At 38.5% G+C, this 20787-nt stretch overlaps 1 protein-coding gene across 3 annotated transcripts; it reads right to left on the reverse strand.

Moving 5' to 3' along the window:
* Positions 1–459: 459 nt before the first annotated feature.
* TCAIM (T cell activation inhibitor, mitochondrial) lies at positions 460–19997 on the reverse strand. 3 transcript variants are annotated; one of them, XM_064415599.1, is made up of 11 exons: positions 19889–19997; positions 17851–17926; positions 14475–14610; positions 13787–13940; positions 12651–12897; positions 10925–11047; positions 8199–8296; positions 6518–6609; positions 4983–5215; positions 4350–4481; positions 460–995 (listed from the first exon to the last, which is right to left on the reverse strand). In XM_064415599.1, exons 2-11 carry the CDS (start codon positions 17877–17879, stop codon positions 770–772), a joined length of 1470 nt encoding a protein of 489 aa, XP_064271669.1. In that variant the 5' UTR covers positions 17880–17926; positions 19889–19997; the 3' UTR covers positions 460–769. The 3 variants fall into 3 exon arrangements, with proteins under 3 accessions (XP_064271669.1, XP_064271674.1, XP_064271686.1); XM_064415604.1 differs by having other exon boundaries at positions 19768–19967; XM_064415616.1 differs by lacking the exon at positions 19889–19997 and adding an exon at positions 19185–19421.
* Positions 19998–20787: the final 790 nt, after the last annotated feature.

The following is a 20787-nucleotide window of genomic DNA, read 5'->3' on the forward strand; positions in this document are numbered from 1 at the left end:
CCCTTAGATGTCACATTAAACTACTCAGGGTTTAAGTGTTGTGTATGGGATTTGCAATCTGTTATAGTGTAAGTAAAGAGGATTGTCAGTATTTATGGAGCAAATGCCGGAAAACAAGAAGAGAATGACATCTGCTTTAAGGTAACCACAGACAGTATAACTGGCATATTCTGGAATTCTAAGGCAACAACTTTGGACCAGCATGTGAAATTCTGCTGTAGACTCCAGGTCAATGTACTGCTGTCTTCTGCAAAGGATAAACATTCCAATGTTTTTTCCCTTGTTGCTTTTTTTTCTAATTCAGTGATAGGCAGCAATATGAAATGCAAGCATTGTCACCAGATAACTTCTGTATTTCTGCATTCAATAAACCCCTTAAGATGGCACTTAATGTCTGGCTGGAGTAGCACACTTTATTTATCTGGTGATATTCACATATATTAAAAATACACATGCGAGTTTCTGCAGACTTGAAATTTAATGTATTTTCAGAATTCACTACAAAAATGCAGTTTCACAACTGTAACCATACATTGGGACTCCTACAGTAGTATGGATAATGTACAGATGTCTTTCCCAGGACTACCAATACTGCGCATTGTGCAAATTGTCTAGAACTGCAATCCTTCCTCAGCAGCAGCTGGAAGAAAATTTGTGAGCTGAATACTGATATCAAAATACAGATTTAAATAATTTACTCTTAAAAACATTCATATTTATAACCTCTTACAGAAAATAAAACAATTCATCTGATTATCAGATACATCCCTCAGCTTTTCCAGTTCCAAGGTATACACAGGTCTCCATCCTGCAGCACAGAGTAGAAATGCGAAATGCAAAGGTGCATGCCTTGCAGGTAGGGTAAGGATTCCTCCAGCAGCCGCTTGCAACAATCTATCATCTGTGCACTGGAAACACTGGGCTCCTTGTACAGCCGATCCAAAGAAAATCTTTCTGTAGAAGTGTTGATTAGCTCCTTCTCTGTAATCATCATCCTAGCAAATGGAGATAACACACAGTGACAAACTTGTAACTTCATCTCTTAAAACCCCCGCCTTAAAATAAGCATTTCAATGTATACTGAACATATAGTAAAACAAGAAATACTGAAATAAGAAGATTAAATGCATGTAAACAAAGGTGTCAATTCATATACAGGTATGGTGGAGCTGAGGTTTTTGTGACACGTGACTGTCTCAGAAGCCAGAGTGAACATTCTTCCATGACTTTGGGCACCACATGCCCATGGACTCACATTTCAAAGCCCATGCCCTGACATTTTTTTGCTCACTAGGTAACTGGGAAAAACACAAAAATAAAAATCCTGCCAGGTTCCATTTTTAATGTAAGGAATGAAAATGCTGAAATAACATTGAAAGCTTAGGTTTTAAATATAAAATCATGTTCATAATTACTCTGTCTTAATTAAACCAGTACTCTGTATGTCACCAAAACCAACAACTGACAGGTACAGTAAACTGATGCATATTAAGTGTATAGTAACTTCCCAATTGTAGAACTTTGTTGATGTGTTTGGACCTAATGATATTAAAAGTTTTTTCCAACCTAAATGATTCTACAAATTTTGGATCCAAAGCTTGCAGATGATTTTTTCCTTCACCCCAGAGAAATAAGACACCAAATAAGAGTGCAAACTCAAACTACTCAGAAAGTTAATGTGTAGATTTAATTCAGGCACTGGAGCTGTGACTGATCAACTGATGAAGAGACAAGTTCAGGTTCAGCCAGCCCCACCAGCCCGGGCACTGTGCCACACGAACACAGCTGCACTTCCAAGCCAGCCTGGCTGCAGACACAGCTCCAGTGCTGCCCCACAGCACAGACCCTGCGCTAGGCAGGGGAGGAGCTACAAAGCAGCAGCACCACTGGGATGTGAATCAGCCCGAGCCAAGCACAGACACAGCTACTGACACCATTTGCCTCACATGAAAACGCTACTGTAGGGCCTCTCCACTACTCCCCAGAGCTCAGGCTGGGACCTCTGTGGACTTACGTGGCACTGAGCTCTGCTGAGCCCCAAGAGCCAGCCCACTGTGGCAGCCAGTGAGGAGCCAGCCAGTGAGTTAACCCAGAGCCAGCCTGTCCTCTCTATGGACCATTTCCACACCACCTTCCTGAGTGCATTCCCAAATACCTAAGCACCAAGCTTTCCAGTTCTGTGAAATCTTAAGCTCCCTTGAAGGAATTCCAGTTAGCTGGAGAACTGCAGGTTTGTTTTCTGTCACTTCCACAGGGAGGCTTGCACCTTTATCACCACACACACCTGATACTTTAAAGAAACATGGGAAGGAGAATCCTGCATTACTAGAAGACTGACATTATCCACACAGATAACAGAACTTCCTAGAGCAGCAGTGTTTGGATTTCCTTGTGCATTCAGGTGAGAATTACAGCCACTCTATGCTGTTTACTGCATGCAAAGCATTCAAGTCCATGTGCAAAGTACAGCCAGTACATCACAGGGCCTTTTTAACCACCACACAAGGCTAAGTAAAATCAGAAGGACATGAGTAAGTCCAAGGAAGCATTAAGTGGAAAAGGAGTTTCCAGCTTTGATACAAGACAAGTAAGAGGAAATGTGACACAGCTACAAAACAAAGGCAGAGGTGATACAGAATGACTGTTTTGTACTTCCTATCACAGAAGAATCAAAGAACAACAAATGAGATAATCAGGCTGTGGGTATATAAATCACAGAATACCTCCACTCTCTTCCACATACACATGTCATATGTGATTCAAATACGTAATTTGCTGCCATTACATATTTGGAGCCACAAAATGCAAATTGGCTCAAAAAGTAGTAAGGTAATTAAGAGGGGGGAAAAGAAAGTCTACTGATTGCTATTAACATGAGATAATGTTTCCAGCTTCAAGTATTCTCTCAAGTGCAGTCAGACACAAACTGGGAAGGAGTATGGAGTAAAAAACCCACCACATTTTTTGCCCCGTGCATAAAGCCTCTCCACAAGCTAATGGATTATGGGGACAGATATTGTGACCTAGTACAGTTGTTTACTATTTCATACAAACCAGCAATCCTCCAGCACACAAGATATGCATCTTGGCTCTCACATTCTTACAACACAGCTGCTTTTACTCTGAGGGCACAGTTTTTCTGGATTGGTATCTTTATGAAGTGTGGTAGTGCAAGGTTTTATGGAGTGAGTTACCCAGATACAAATGCATATATTTGCTACAACATCCCTCCCAAAATCTATGGACTATACTTTCCCAGCTGTCACATGTGGACAGTTACATAGAGAGCTATTCCGTAGTTACAATTTATATGGCAAAAATTTAACTTCCAAGTTGACTAGGGTTGTGGAAAAATTCCAACAAATCATGTTTATTGAAGTTCACCTGCAAAACATTTTTACGAGTAATGAGATTTTAACAGAGCTAAAACCATAGAGCCCTCAGCAAGACTCATGCCTAAAATAACTTCACAGGAACATATCTGGATCATAAACATATCATGATATACATCATGTATACTGATGACAGTGTGATAGTTCAACAACTCATTAAAAGCTTTCCAAAGCAGAAAAAAAAGACTTTCAGTAAAGGTCTCTGAAAGGACAAGTACCACCCACTGACCTGTAACAGTACTTTAGTTAAAAACCCCAGCATCTCTACTTCATTCTCAAGGACACATATAGGGTACAAGGTCTAGAAGCAAATTCACAGTTCTGATGGATATTACAGACCATGGCCCCAATATTAAGTATGATGCTGTGACTCCCTACCATAATCACCCTTGTCATCTATGAGAGAGTACCCACAATGTTTCTCTCATCATTCTTTCCCATTTCTTTTTCTTTGCCTTGTTAGGTACTAATTAATATTTTTGTCAACTACCTGACCAACAACTCAAAATAATGATTCTCTAGTCAGTCTCAGTTATTTTGAGTTTAGATTTCACTGCTTTTTTTTGGTCACATTTTAATTAACATCAATAAAAATTGTTCCTTTTCTTATTCATTAAGAAGGTGTTTTCCACCTCTTCTTTGGGGACGTAACTGTAAAAAGAATTATGCAATTTTGTGTTGTAAGCAAAGGTATTTTACTTCTGAATGATGTACAATTGTCTGTACAAGGTGAAAGAGGCTATTTTGTAATAACTGTTTGCATTCACTAATGCTGTAATTCTTTACTTAGTAAAGCTGACGGGTAAAGCTCTATTTTCTGAAGTTCTAAACAAATGGGATTTTTTCAGCAAAAGGGTACGAATACATTTTTAAAAATGCTCCTCCTTCTCCAAATAAAAAACCAGGACATGCAAAGATTTTAAAGAGCTAAGTGTATTGAGTCACATGAACACTTACTCCTCTTTTCTTTTCAAATTCTCTCTTGCTTCCTGTGCTTTGGCAAAAATAAACCATTGAAGAGCTGCTGGATCACAGACCGTTGGGATCATAAAGTGTCCAAGTTCATGTAGGCTTGGTGCATATCTGTCACTAATGAAACACAATGGAAGTAAAGAACGAGGTATCATTTTTTAATGCAACTATTTACATAAATTACTTTCAGAAAAAAAACTGAAGATAAAAGAATATAAATTAATCACAATCAGAATAATTGGTAAAAAGCTATCAAGTTTGGTTCATGAGAATAGAGAAATATAGTAGGTTATGCTTTTTTAAAATTACATTTCAAAAGGAGCTGATAATAATATTCTAAAAATATAATCACCATCATGATAGCACAAAACTTTTGATTTAAACCAGCACAACACTCTAAACCAGACAGAACTGAGTCTAGCTTGAATGAAACTAAGCAGGATTTTCTTCAATCTGATTCCTTCTTAACCCATAAAAATGCACTTAAAACCTTCAGAAACAAAATAATGCAATAATGAAAATCCGAGATTATATCGCTTTTTCTTAGTGAGAGCAATAAGCAGTGTAACAAAAAAAGAAAAGCTCTGAAAGAAATCAACCTTCCCTGCCAACACGTACCTTTCCAGAATCATTTGCAAGCCTCGCAGACTGCGAGGATGAAAAGGTAATCTGCTGTCACGGAGTCTATTATAGAAAGAGTTCAGAGTCTCAAAGTACTCTTCTAGAGTGAACAGAGGTTGCAGTTCTTCAATATATATTACTTGGATGCCTCCCAGAAGTTGGCTTATCCGATCTTCCAAAAGCAGCAGCCTTTTTTGAAGCTTGTAATAATTTGGCAGTCTCTCAAAAACCTGTGCATACACATGAACGAACATCTTCTATGTTACAAAGCTTAAAAGTTAATTTTAATAAATTAAAAAAATAACAACAAACCATAAAAGAGACATTTCATATAATCGTCACTGCATTTCAAAATAAAAAACCTCTGATTTCAGGTTCAAATATATACCACTCTTTTGTCTTCCCAAGCAAATACCATCACTATAACTAACTACACACATTGTTCCATCTGCATGGCATTTTGTGTGGCTTTATGATACCTTTGGAAAAACCTGCAGCAATGGTTAGAAAGTTCAAGCATTTATATTTTCAAGGAAGTCGGTGTTTATTTTAGTACAATCAGAACACTTTTATTGCAATGACTATCAACACTCTCAAATCTCAAAATTTTCTATTAAATCTGGTTTCTCAGTTTAAGTTCTTAGTAAATTGTTCACACTAACAAGCCATGGTTTGTTTTCCCCCCCTTAGTGAAACATATATAGGGAAAAATTCAAAGTACCACCAAAAAAAGAAGATCAAGTGTTAACTTTTCATATTATTCACTGACTGGAATACAGAAATAGAATATTCTGATATTCTAGCAGGGTGAAATTCCCAACTATGAAATTCCATCAATAATCTCAATATTTCTTCTTTATGAAGAAATTTTTTGATAGAATTATCAGTAATGTTTCAGTAACCAAGATTAAAGAAAAATTCCTCAACAGACATGTTTATATTGCAACATATTTACTTTTTGGTCCTTTGCATACAATGCTATCATTTAGGATGTCAGAAAGCTTATCAACTCTGAACTTTACACAAGCAGTAGCAGAATTGACATAGTCACTAAAGATAAAATTCTGCAACATCCACATTAGCTGCCTAAAAGAACAAAATGGAATGTCAGGGTTGGTTAGAGTCACTGACTGAAATAATGAGTTCACAGCTCCCTTTAAATCTCATATTTACAAAAGATCAGAATAAAATCCATTAGCTCTTCATGGGAATGAGCTCTTTATGGATCACCAAGTATTCTGCCAGGACTCACTGCACAGACTGGAACAGTGCAAAACAAATTAGTTTTCTTTATCTCTAATCAGAAGTAGTACTGACTTACTAATGAAAGCAAAGATCTAGCAAAGACTGTTAGTAACAGCACACACAGGATTAAATTTCAAATGCAGTGTACACCATTATGCTAAATGCATTTGCTAAGTGTGTGCTTTGAAACACTCATTGGTTATCTCCACCTAGTAATTTTTTTGTTTATAGTTTAAAAAAGGATGTCACAACAAGGGGCATTTTCATTTGATTTGAAATTTCCTTACTTTGGTCCAGTGATGGTGAACATCCATGGTCCCCAGCATGATGTGACCTGCTGCACTCATACCCGAGCGGTCTGTAAATACCACCGTGCGTCCTAGAGATTGAACACAGCTCTTCACTGATTTGGCTTGCTGCAATCATTCCTGCAATTACTGAAGGCTTAACCAGGCTGCTAACATCACAAGCATAAATGCACATGACTAGGTGCTTCTGTTACTCTCAAAGTTTTGAGAGGTTCCTGAGAAGTCCAGTTTAAGATTTTTTTTTCATACAAACGTGACCCAGCATCTGCCTTCTCTCTGTTTGAACTTGATAGATTTTTAATTGGATTTTTTTTCTAAAGACTGCTTTTAAATTATGAGAAAATCTCATCAGACAGGATATTCAAAGACTGCATAAATCATATATGAAGTAGGAAATGCATGCTTTATGCTTGAAGCATATGCAAATTAAAAGTTGGTCAAATAATTTTAAGGCCATTCAACTCTATTTCCAAACTCTCAGCAACATGCAAGCTGTAAGAAACATTTGCACATTATGTTTTCATTCTTTTTTAAAATAGAGAGAACATAAAAGGCTAATTCTAGGTGGATAAATAAGTTTTGAGTGTATGTTTTTTTAAGTTGAATACAAAGATCCTCAAGAATTCTTTAGGATAAAAGCACAGGCAACTATTTATCAAAGTAAGCTTCCACAAAAGTCTTCAGTGTGATGTTTAGTCTACAAGACCAGGCTTAAGTAGAAGCTTTTGCTCTCAGAAATCAGTTTTCCAAAATCCCAAAGAAAGAGCAACACTGACTTCAAGGCATCTAATCCATCCTTGTACCCTAAGGCAGCATCAACTGAACTTGTATAGTTACTGATGGGTATTTATCCAGTGCGTTACTAAATATCTTCAAAAATGGAGACTACAACAGGTTCACAAGACAGACTTCTGTAATGCTTTCTATCTTTAGCATGCTCAGGAAAAGAAACTAATTTGGAATCTGATACAATTTAAAACTACTACTCATTGTCCTTCCCACTCTGTCTTTTGGCAAAGGATCAGGTGAACCCTCAAATGAAAGCCACTCAAAACTGAGTATCTGCAGACAGGCATAAAATACAGAATTACAATCAGAGGAAGCAGCTACTGCCTCAGGTCAAACAGATGTATGAGAAGAATGGTAGGTCAGGTTTACAGAACATTTTAGTTTTTCCTGAGAAAATACTGACTTTAATATAGCTATTTTATGGGACACACATGAGAAAAGAAAGCAAGTAGCATTTTAAGGTATTCTAGTAAATCATCGCTAGGGTTAGAGACGTACTCACATTTTAGTCTTCAATCTACCATGGACAACAATCTATTGCTAACTCAATACTTTGAGAGGTTCAGTTTAGATTTTTTACTTTCATTGCTAATATTAAGCCTAGTGCCTTCAACAGACTCCACTTGCATTTATTAAGAAGCAAACTAGAAGCTGAGTGCAGTCAATCAATTCTAAGGAAAGGTCACTTCAAAAAATACCCAGTAGCTTTAAATGTAAGTTCTCACCAGCTTTTCAGTAAGTCTGACAAGTTTGTTTTTGCAGTTATCAAAAGAATTTGTAAAAAGAACTAGAGCTCCCTTGTCACAGAAGACCCATGCTCATTTCTGAATCAATACTGTATTAGGATACATGAAACAAACAACAGAAATACCTTTAACATTCTCTAATATTTCAGGTCGCTGTTGGACCAAGCGGCCCAGACTGTGCAGCTGACTACAGCGGTGAGCAATGCCCCAGCTTCTCTGCCACCTAAATAAAAATGTAATTGAAAGTATTTAATCCTCAATATTATTAAAAAAAAAGTCACAGAAGTTGAGATGCAACTCAAAGCCTTATAAGACAAAAAAAAAAATAGCACCCCAACAGTAATAAAAGCAAATGCTACTCCAAAGCTGTCCATGCCATATGCTATTTGAACTAATAAAAAACCTAAATAATATTCCAGTGTTTTTTAAAGTGAATCCCAAAAGCCAAACAAAGAAAATGAACACCAGGAAAAAAAAAATAAAACCAGGTAGAGAACTTGTAAATCTCTCCCCCAGAAAGAAGGGAGTTAGTAAGAGAACAGCACCAGACAACCCAGTATTTGGTTTGGTCATGGACCATGCAGTTTGTTTGGACACTGTGTAATGTTTGTCCAGAGGAGCAAATACAGTATGTAAGGACATTGTCTTTTTCTTTTTTTTTTTTTTTTTTTTTTTTGTTCCTAGCCCAAAACATTACCATGATTCCAATGGAAAGTTGCTATGTGTTATTCATATTTTACAGTGGAGTGATTTTTGTAAACCATACAAGAGCCAGGTGTTACCTTGCTGGCTTTAATACACACAGTTTTGACATTTTTTTCCATCACAGACCAATCAGATCAATTGCTAAGCAAATTTCAAAAAGCATCTAAATTGTGAAGTCCCAGTGTTTTGGAAAAATACACCTTTTTACAGACTTTTAGTTGATATAAAACTGTCTCAAAGTGGAAAATTCCTTTACTGTACTGTGTCTGTTTAGAATTGAGTTAATTTTCTTCATAACACTCATATTTTGTATTTTATGAACAGTGATCATGACACACCAATATTTTGGCTATTGTGCAGTGCTGGCACAGTGTTCAGGTCTTTACTTTTTCTCCCCACTATGCCCCCCACCATCAGGAAGTAGGCTGGGGTGGACAAGATGCTGGGAGGAGACACAGCCATGCTGGGTGACTCCTACTAACAAAAGGGATATTTTAGACTGTATGTCATGTTCAACAATAAATCCTGAGAGAAAGAAGGAAGGGAACCCTCATGGTTATGGTATTTGTCTCCCCAAGCAAGTATCACATATGCTGAGGCCCAGCTGCCCAGAAGTGGCTAAACACCTGCCCATCAATGGGGAACAGAAAATTAATTTCTCCTTTTGTTTTGCTTGAACTCACAGTTTTGCTTCATTTCAGCTATTAAACTTCTATCTGAATCTACAAATTTTCTTGTGGATTTTGTGCTCTTCCTTCAAATTTTGTGCTCTTTCTATTCTCTTCCTCCCATTCCACTGGGAGTGCATGAATGAGCAAGTGGTTGCATGGGTACTCAGCTGCTGGCTGGGGTCACCCACATCTTCTCATTTAAGGAAACCCTACTGGCAAAACCTCACTCTGTGGGATGCAGAGAATGGCACTATGCCACAGCACTTGTGAGGCAATTTAACCAAATCCAAGTAATTCAAACAATTATTTACTGTTACTTAGCAATAATCCTTTGCTTTCAGCAGCACCAGACGGGAGCAGAAAAAGGTGGCCAATTCTTCATCTGTCCTAAACTTACACGTGGAATAATGCCAGTGACCCAGCTGTTTTTCAGATCTCTGTGAACACTAGCACAAGGCTCCAGAACCACAGGTCATAGTGTCCTATTAAGATACTGGCTTGTCAGATTTCCAAAACTCACATTCTTTTCTGAATTATAACAATGTAACTCATGGATGATAAATAACTCTTCATGGAACACAATAATTTTAATGTATTTTAGAAGCACAAGCTATTTAAGAAAATTAATATAAGCCATGAATAAAATCAAACTTACGTGTTCAATACTGAAGACTGTTTCAGAATGTTAAAAACCCTCACCACAGCACAGCATTAGAAAGTGTGTTCAAAAAACCTGGCTTCAGCTTAAAGGAAACCAGGGTCTTTTGCAGGGTGAAAGGACAAAAGCATGATTTTAGGAGCTCCAATTCTCTCTTTCCTGGTTAAAAAAATAGAACCTAACAGACCAGCTCTTGAAATAAGTTTATTTTTCCATTTTTGAATACCTTCACTGCCACTTTCCCCACCCTGAATATCTCACTTCACAACATCCTCACTCAAAGGCACAAAAATTTAAAAAGGATCGCAAATTATTTTCTGAAAAATATTCTGAAGAATCAAGATCTCCAACTGCACTCAGATCCTTCAAACAAACAACTCTCCTCCAGAGAGTGAGACACTAAACACTAAAAGAAAGAACATTTTTATTAAGCATTCAGAGGATGTCATTCAGTACCATGGGCAAAGTTGCACTTCACTGCTGGTCTAGTTACCTTTGTAAATCAATTAACTTGATTTCAGGAAATGCAATTTTAACCAGCATTTAAACCGTAACAAACCAGTTCTATTTCTGTGTTTGCCTCAACTGCAGCCTATGTTTTCAGTTACAAATAGGAGATCTCTCAGAGCAGATTGTAACAGGAAATTTTTGTCCCAGTAGAACACTTCTAGCAATTTACTCAGTGCAGTAACACTTCTCCATATATGAAATATAGCTGTTTTGGTGAAATAAGCTTTTAAAGTTCATAGCATAGTATTAGACAACACTTCCTTCCTTTGACTGTCCTAATGCAAGTTCAACTGATCTAATTAATTACCTGATATCGGAGAGCTGCAGTTCATGAGAAAGTTCAATTTTTAAACGTTCTAATTCTTTTCTGAGCGGCAAACTCTTTTTCAGCTTTTTTACTGCACTTGCTTCATTATCATCTAGCCAGGACCTGAAAGAGGAGGAAAAATACTCAACAGTAGAAGGATGCTGCTGTGATTTATCATGTAAGCAGCACAGGTAACTCAGTTCTTACTGGTAATATGTTTCAAGTCAAATTATCAGGTAAAGGGATTTTTTAAAAATAGAGGATAGAAGATGAAATTGCTGAACACCTCACCTTAAGATATCTACAAAGGAAACCCTGGCACTTAGTATCTTTGGAGTGGCCTAAGAAATCTAACAATCAAAATCACTTGGATGTATGTGTAAAAGGCATAAAACAACAGATCAGTGTGACTTCAGGGGAGATCTTCAGAACTCTGTGATTTAATTTCAGAAGTTTCCACATATGTGCCTTTAAAAAACCCGAAACAATCCCAAACACACCAAAACCTAACAAAAAAACCCCAAAGTGATCATAGCAGACTATCAAATATGGGAGGTGGTACTAAAGGACTAAGTTAGGTAACTTTTACAGAGCTGACATGAACTTAGATTAAACAGGTCAAAGTTTTATAGTTTTTTTGCCAATAATCACAACCAGACAAACATGACTCTTTGAGTACATGTAAAATTTCAGTAGGTAATTTTGTTTCTAGGAAAAGGTTACTATTTAAGAGATTTAGCTTTTGGTCATAGTATAAACTAATTTTTATACTCTTAACTTTTGCAAACAAATAGCTGCATTCTCATTTGTATTTGAAGCAAAAAAAAAATTTCAAACTGAAGTAAAAAGGGAGGCCTGATGCCAGCTGTCAATGTATTAAAACAAGACTGTTAATACGTAACTGTCTGGGGCATTCTTTGTAAATGTGTAAAAATAAGTAAAAATATTCTCTAGCATGTTAAATCTCAGTTAAGTGCTTTATAATTGTGTATTTTAGAGTAGTTTCATTTATGAGGTGGTAGGCAGGACAAGGGACATACTTTGCTCTGAAGATCCTTCCAGCACAGTTCTGCATTCATTTCAAATGGCACTTAAATCTCATTGTTACAAAAAGTTTTTCAAGGCCCCAAAATGTGTATGTGCCCGAAAATGAGCACATACAATTTTTTTTTAAAACACCAATTTACTACAAAATATCCTATACTGTGATGCAAGTTCAGCATTTATAACTATATTGACTTAAATATTCAAGTTTTCCTGCTGAACAGCAAATGAGAAGCACAACACTAAGATACCATTCATATTAAAACCTTTTAACCTTAGTTTTCACGTATTAACAATAAAGTTAACAGCCATATAGGTTTGTGTTACAGAAGTCCTGTAAGAGGTAAGGACCTATTTGGAGCTAAGTGAAGCACCTGCCTCCTTTGGAATTGCCATCCATATTCCACAAATCTGAAAAACTGGATCAACCAAAACTAGACTAACCAAACATGACTGCTGGGCAAAGAGACAAGAATGCTTCAGCTTTGCTGGCACTGCAGTTATTCCAGGAGCTCATCTGAACTCCAATTATATAACAAGCATGGCAAAATTACAATTAATTATGTTGGACAACAAAGTTTTGTGTTGTTCAGAATATTTATTGCCTGCCTTTAAAAAACTCAGTATCAGAATAAGACCAATTTAGGTTTCAAAATTTCAGTTCAATGAAAGCATTACATACAGTAAAGTTGTTTCCACTCTCTGGGCTTGCTCTAGTTCCTCCTCAGGATCCTTGAATCCAGTAAATGAATAATAAGTCTTATCCCACTTGATAGGTCTGTTCACTGTGCTTTTTGCTTCCTTGTGGGGCTGAGAGTTCACATTCAAACTCTGAACATGCTCTGTAGATAAACTGCAGGAGTTGAGAATATCTAGTACTGTGCTCAGGAGATCCCGAGTATGTAACGTAAAACTGACTGCTCGAAACCCTGTAAAAAGAAGTATTATTTAATTAAAATTATTTAAAATGCATTCCCATTTATTTCTTCTTACAGAAGAAGCTAAACAAGGTACAGGTAGTTGGAAATTATGATGATACTGTTATTTCAATACTCACTGCAAAATTCACATGCAGTTTAACTATATCCCATCACTTAGCTACTGGGCCTAATTTCCCTAATTAGAAAGTGAGCTTTTGACTCAAGAGCATAAGACAGCTTCCAGTTCAAATGTTACGTTAAGGAGACCAGACATAACACTATAATTTTCTTGAAAAACAGCAGGATTTTATTTTTTAGCATGACAATGCCTCACAATTTGCTCAAGTGTTTAGACTGTCAGGATATAGAATGTAAAACTCTTCTGTTAGGTAAGGCACATTGGTTCTGGAGACAAACTGTAAAGTTAATCAAAAGCAACATTCCAAATTTGGCAATATTTTTTGTAGTCTCAAAGATAAGAGACAATTAAGTAAATTGAAACTTCAGGTATCATACAGCTTCAGCTTAGAGAGTAAGTTCCTACTGATTGTGTACTACACATGAACTGCAATGAGGACAAGGACCCAACCTTCGCTACAATTAAACATGGCAATGGGATCAAAAGCAGAAATATTATCACTTACATCTACCTTTTTTTACTTCCTTATACTGTAACTTGACCTCAGGGCAGTAATGTCTCATTCTTTCAAGGCTTTGTAAAACTTAAGATGTTTAATTACATGGGATGGTCCCACCTGCCTGATCTAATGGTTTGACAGATTTTCATGGTTTGACAGGATTTTATTCAGCTGAAAAGTTGTTATGACTGCACAAGGCTAAGCAATGGTCTGAAGGAATTTAAATACACGAAGATACATTCTACACGATATAAAAGCACCTGAAGCACTGAAGGATTCCTGAACATTAGAAGAGTTTGGTTCTCTTTCTCTTACATAAAAAGTAAGCTGAGTTGGCTTAAAGGAACGAAATCCTGGTTTCTGTAGGTTCTCCAAGTAGCCATTTAGCCTCTTCAGAGAGTTTTCATTTACTTCCTGTTTTAAAACAAAACCAAACAAACAAAAATTACAGATGATGGATTTGGCCGTTTTTCATCTAACCCTTTTTAATCTTACAGGCAGAATTAGGTTTCACAAAATGTCAGTTGCTTTTAAAAAGTACTAATATGGTTCATACTGTCAGCATTTATAATTACCTTGCATGAATAAATTTGTATGGTGTACACACTTGTACATTTGTGTACATTCCAAAACCCACTGGCTTTCAAGCATAAAGAAATTCAAATATAATGCACAGCATTTCAAAGGGATAAAGTAAAATGTATTATAAATTTGCCTGGAAGGATTCAGAATTTTCTATATAACAATTAGAAAATATGATTAACAAATGAGGGACTTTCAAGGGACCTACCTCTGCTAAAAATTAAGGAAGTGCATATTTTTGTTCTCTGGTACCAACCATAATTAATTCTAACATTACTGTTCTCTCTCTGACAGCAGAAAAACTAGAAAATTTCCATCCTCGATACATGAAATATTTACAAAGAAAGCATACTAAAGTATTGTTACCCTCTCTTTGGGATGCTGGCCAAAGAAATCGGGATGCACAGCAAAATAGAAAGGTCTGAGAGCATTGATGGCATCAGCGCCTGACAAAGTTCTTGACTGAAGAATGCACTGCAGCAATATCTTGTCCAGACACAACCTAACAAAGTAGTAAAATGTTTATGTATGATGCTACCAATCAAGTGACAAACTGATATAATTACATTAAAATGTGATAGAGTGGAGTAAACATTTATATTTGCAAGTATAATAATTTAAAACTGGAGAATTTAAATTAGGAGTCTGAATTCTGGATCTTTCCCCTTGGGATTAACAAAGTGGTGTTTTGACAGTGCCAATCCAATAGGTTTGAGGAATGGTGAATGCTAATGGTTGAATAACACACGTAAATAAGTACAGGAAACTTCTCTCTACTTTCTCAAATATGCCTCAAATAAAAATTCCCAGTCAAGTAGTTCAAATTGCCAATACTGGCTTTAGTGGTATTTTTTGTAGACATTGCTGAAGCTGCTCTTAAAAGCTAACCTTTACATACCTCTGAACCTCCAAGTTAAAAAGCCAAACCAAGTTAAAAAGCCAAGTATTTTTCAAGCAGTGCCAAAGAATATTAAATTTTACCCAGGAATAATAATCACAGTTCAGTGAAAAAAAGTTCTGCGTTAGTTTCTGAGCTCCATACTTGTGTCCATTAAAAAAAAAATCCTACTTTCCTGAACATACTCTTTTATAGAAAACATCAAGTAAAGAGAGAATACTTTTTGCACTTTCACCTTCACTGAATTACAATAAACCAGAACTAAAAGAAATTTAATGGTAGAAGAAAAAGATTGTTTTACCTAAGATAAGAAGGAAAAGTTAAGTTGAAGAAGTTCAGAAAGTTCAAATTATCGAATGCCTGCAATTATGTAGAAATTAAAGAACAGTTCTGTAACGAGCACACTTGTGTTACAGAAGACTGAAATGGAAAGAAACCTAAGTCCTGCATTAAAAACCACCAAAATATCCTTCCAATAGCTCAAAGGTAATATTCAGCTTTAGCAAACTAAGAAACAAGAGGGTACACATAAAAGCAGCAAGAAAATGTGAATTTGGGAGATATACAACAATAGGTTTATCCTTCAGCCAATTTCACAAGCTAACAAATTGATTAGGCCAATTTCAGTGATTAACATCCATTTTAGTTTGCAAATCAGAAGGGCAGGGACTCGGCTCTGTCAATGCAGTTTCAATCCTCACAGTATCATTCAAACTGCAACCCCCAAATAGGAAGATATATGGCAGATTATGGACAAAGCTGCTTCCAACTCACATAAAACTAGTAATTTTATTAATAAAAGTTAGCAGGACTGTTTTACAGAGAGCTATGTATCCAGCATCCTAGACCAAATAATCATCCTGGACACAGACACATGAGACTTTCCCAACTGATATAATTAATTAAAAAAAAATCCCCAAATTTGTGCTCAGACAATAAGCAGAATGTTTTATTTTGGCAAATGATAAATGGTAATATCTGAGTTGTCAAACAGAAGCAGTGACCCTTACTTTACCTTTTTCTGTCAACCTTCCCAGCTTTTCAATTAGAAACATGAAAGGAGTGAAGACTAATTTTTTCTGCCTAAGAGGTGGGCAAATATTTAATTAGTGAATCTTAAAAATCAGCTTTCTGAAAAGAGAAGTTATTGTAGAAAAGTGGGACAAAACCCTCATGATTTAAGAAGACCAATGGAATTCCAAATCTGCTATGACTTAATAACAATTTTCATGCATGTAGATGAAATATAAGATTGAAAAAAAAAAAAAAAGCTAAAATATATCACTGGCAAACACTTCTACCTCCTTGCTGGCTGCATCTCAGAGATTCTAAAACTAAGACTAGTAACCACTACAGACCACAATCCTACTCAAAACAGCAGGAGATGGTGAAATACCACAGCAATATAATGTTATTACAGAGAGTGAAAGCTCTTAATAACAAAATCGTGCCACAGTTGCCCAGTGATGCAAGAAAAACACCTCTATTAGACTAGGCAAGACAGGAAGCAAAGCACTCTGGACAGAAGTCCACTTGGTCACATGCTCTAGCAGTTTGGATATGGAAGCACCAAAATAATTGTCTTGCTGAGAAAAAAAAAAAACAGTGAATTTTTCTCTTTTTTCGGGTAGAAAGTGTACACAAAACAGTAAAATGAACAAAAATATTTTCAGCAAAGGAGAACAGTAAACTAACCAGTTACCCTTCTGACTGCAGCTGACTGACAGGCAAGAAATTCACATCCTCCTAGACCAAGGTGTTAGGAGAAAAAGTAGCTCAGCTCTCTGCTCACCTTATTTGTACACCATTTCCCACATCCACTCTCAAGCTACACTGCATGATGTTTCCAATAGTTCAGAAAGAAAGTTCAACACAGCTGGAAACCATTAATCATACTTCTGAGTTTGTTAATCATGAAGTTCCATCTGTTATTCTAGATGAAAAATGGCCAAGTATGGCTAACTTTAGTTCCCTTGTTTTGTATCTAAACAACACTGTCATGCTAGAAGGAAGGCTTAGGATTCCAGCCAAAAGTCTATTTTGAACTTGCTTAAAAGAGAAATGCTCAAGGGCCAAAATTAGTCTGCGTGACAGAAGGAGGAATTCATTCACTGAAGGTGAAAGACAGAACTCCGAGGCATCTTTCAACTGGAGTGACAAAGTAAGTGAATTAAAATGGATTTAGAGGGACAAAATGCAAGAAAGATGTTTATGGCTTCATTCACAAGGAGCAAAGATTGTTCCAAGAGCTTCATTTAGATCTGAAGAGCAGAGAAAGGCGTCGTATTAAAATCAAGGTCACAACCACTTTGAGGGCAGCGCCTCTACTTCACGAAAGACATGAAACACAATCTCTACTAGAACACATTATGCAATCATACTCCAAGACTGATTTAATTTATTGGTTAAATAATTCCTTTCAACTTTCTTTTTTCTTCACATCTTTCCAAAGTTCAACTTTTTGGCGTATAGCTTTGGCACTGAAAAGCCCCATTAAATTAAGTTCATAGTTACAGACGTATTCACACATTTTGAAGCACTAAGCTTTAATAACTCAGTAATACAATAATATGTTGGATATCATACTCATATTTCTCATAATTAAGCTATTTAAAAACTCTTGTATTGTTGAGAGCCTTTTTAATGTCTCACTTGAGGACAGGCATATGGCTTTGGAGGATTTTCAACTGTGGATGCTCTGCTGAAAGCTCCAAGCTGTAAAGATGAGAATGTCAAAGAAATAAGCATGAAACAAAAATACCAAACCAGTTTCACAAATATGCAAGTCATAAGCAAACACTGAAACACATGCTAAAGGTAAATTAGGTCAGTAACATGCCATACCTTCTCACGGTTCTCAAGCAGCAAAACATTTCAGCAACTTAATGGTTGAGCCAAATTTCAGCCATTCACTAACTCACTTAAAAAAAAAAAAGAGAAAAAAAATCCTTTTAGAAATGGACATGGATATTTTCCCCTGTTACTTACCAGTACCCTTTCTAAATCTTGGGTGATAACTTTTAAAGTTACAATAGTAATATAAATTGAGCAAGCACACATAAACCCTAAAGCTTTGTGTAAGAAAGAATGCTTCCAGTTTCCTCTAGTAACAGTGAGTTTTGCCAATATTATGAGTAGTTACAGTATCTTGATTTGAGAATGAACATTTAAAGGTACTCCAGTCAATGAAAAAGAACTTCTAAGAATTTGCAAAGTAAACAAATAGAAGCTTTCTTTAAGCACTAACACATGGAATTCCATGTAAACTTTTACTAAGTCCTACACTCAAACAAATATTAATACTTTAAATCACATGTGCCAACTACTTTATGGGAGGGTAATATAAAACCAGAGAGAAAATCACCGACATACAGCAATGCCTGGGAATCTTAATCAAAGGTTTGCTGACATTTAGAAAAATGAATTAGCAATTCTTACCAGCAACTTCTGCACTAGGTAACTATAGGCTAGAGTTTGCCAACGGCAGACAAACCACTTGGCATGTCAGAGTGCAAATATACACCTAATTATTAGGGATTATGAGGTAAGCTCCCTATTGGCAATGTTTTCAAGCATTTTTTTTAATACACTTCACACTTATCAAAATAACATGCCTGCTATATATGCTGTTTTAAAGAATCCAAGATGCACAGCTATCAGAGAAACATCATCTGTGTTCCAATAGAGAATGACACTTCCTATGCCTACTTCGCAAAACACTTGAAGTTTCAAAAGTGCATGTTACTGATACTAATATACTTAACCAAGAACCTAAATTTTCACTAGAGGCAGATAGTGGGAGGAAAGAAATATACTTAGCTAAAATATCCCCAAAACATTTGGTAATTTTTGTCTTCTGATTTTCAGATAGGTGGGCAAAACAGTAATCATGTCATTTTCACTGTCTGTAACAACAGTCCTAATAATAAATTAACTACATTAACAAGTTCTCTGGTCATAAAACAGTTTTCCCTCACTGTAATTTCAGCTTCAGGCATTTGGGCAGAAGATGGAAAAAACTCAACAATCTCACTTAATCCGCGGTGACGCTTTACATAACAGACAAAAGCATCATTGTTTCTTGCTTTAAATGCTCTATTAACTGCTTGGAAATCGGTACACGGCTTAGCTGAAAACCAAAACCTCCTGGGTTCGACCAAGCTTCACCTGCACCCCACCTCAAAGACAAACGCGCCGAAACACAACCAAACACGAATTATGTCGCAGAAGCCTTTGGCACCCCCGGGTCGGACATCGCCGCCACCCCGCTGCTGTCTCAGGTGTTCACCCACACTTGAGGCAGCACCGAGAAAACACCGTGAAAACCAACAAGACGACAGCGCTCAGAGAATTAGCTCGGGTGAACGCGACACGCTCACTGCTGGAAAGGGAACCAGCGGCAGTGCTCCGAGCGCTAATGATTTACAGCACCGACAACAGAGCCCTGTTAGAATTCTCTTTAAGGTCCGCTAAAGGCAAGGTCTTCCCAGAGGGCGGCAGAGCTGACCGCGATCCGGCTCATAGGCCTTTCGCACCCTCAGGAACCAGACGCGGGATGAGGAGCCGCCGATGCCGAGCCGGGCCGGGCCGAGCCGAGCCGAGCCGAGCCGAGCCGAGCCCGGCCCCGGGCCGCGCGTGCCCGCGCGCACGTACCGCCACGCACGGGCAGCCGCCGGCCCCCACCCCACCGGCGGTCACCGAGCGACGCGGCGCGGCTTCAAAGCAGATCCCCCCACCCACCGCCCGGGCTCGGCCTCGCACCGTCCTCCGGCCGCCGTCCGAGCGGACCCCCCGCACAGGTGGGCGGTGAGCCGCGCTGCCTTCGCTCACGGCCTCCCCTCGCGGAGAGGCGCGGAGAGGGCGCCCGCCCGGCCCCGCTTACCGCCGAGGCCGGACGGCGACCGCCGGGCTCGGCCCCATCGCCCCCGCCGAGGCCCCGGAGGGGGCGGGCCCGGGGGATTCCCGCCGGGGGCGGGGCCGGCGCGCGCCTGCGCTCCCGCCCCCTGGCGGCTCCTCCGCTGAGCGGCCGTTCGGGGCGGGCGGGGCTCCCCCGCCCCCTCCGGGCCCCGCCCCCGGTGCCGGGCGCGCGCCCCGCAGGCCCCGCCCCTCGGGGGCGCCTGAGGGAAGCGGCCCCTTGCCGCTGCTGAGGGTGCTCGGTGCGGGTGCGCCTGCAGCGCTTCCTCACGGACACAGAAAACACGGGATAACCCGACAGAAGGGATGCCTGCCCTTTTGCTGAGGGGATGGGAACAATTCAGCCAAATGCTTGCGTGCGCTTCACGTCGCCTTTTGTTCTGCAGAAAAAAAAAAACCAAAACCACCAAGTAGAAGAACCAGGCGTGAGCTCTGCAGTCCCGAGGGGAATGCAAGAGCTGCTCTCCTGCAGTTACACAGAACCAGTTAGGTTGGAAAAGACCTCTGAGATCATCGAGTCCAACCTGTGACCGAACACCACCCGGCCACCAGACAATGGCACTGAGAGCCACGTCCAGTCTTTCCTTAAACACCTCCAGGGACGGTGACTCCACCGCCTCCTTAGACACATTCCAGTGTCTAATCACCCCTTCTGAGAAGAAAGTCCTCCTGTTGTCCAACCTAAACCTCCCCTGGCACAGCTTAGACTATGTTCTGCAATAGTAACTCTCGATGTACACGTACATTTACACATTTATTTTTTTCTGACACCAAGGTAGTTGGTATCAAAATGCACCTGATAGAGGGACACGGAACCTCAGAGCAAAAATGTCTACTGCTGCCAGTGTCCAGAACAAAGGGAGATTA

Source organism: Passer domesticus, chromosome 1, assembly GCF_036417665.1.
Source record: "Passer domesticus isolate bPasDom1 chromosome 1, bPasDom1.hap1, whole genome shotgun sequence".
Classification (NCBI taxonomy): domain Eukaryota; kingdom Metazoa; phylum Chordata; class Aves; order Passeriformes; family Passeridae; genus Passer; species Passer domesticus.

Bases quoted from the DNA above. Each gene is read 5' to 3' on its own strand.
- TCAIM (XM_064415599.1), bottom strand. From the start codon at position 17,879: ATGTTTTGCTGCTTGAGAACCGTGAGAAG. The intron at 8,297-10,924 runs GTAATTAATTAG...ATTTTTATTTAG, and splicing joins CTGCAGCTCTCCGATATCAG to GTGGCAGAGAAGCTGGGGCA. The intron at 4,482-4,982 runs GTACGTGTTGGC...GTGTTTCATTAG, and splicing joins TTGCAAATGATTCTGGAAAG to TGACAGATATGCACCAAGCC.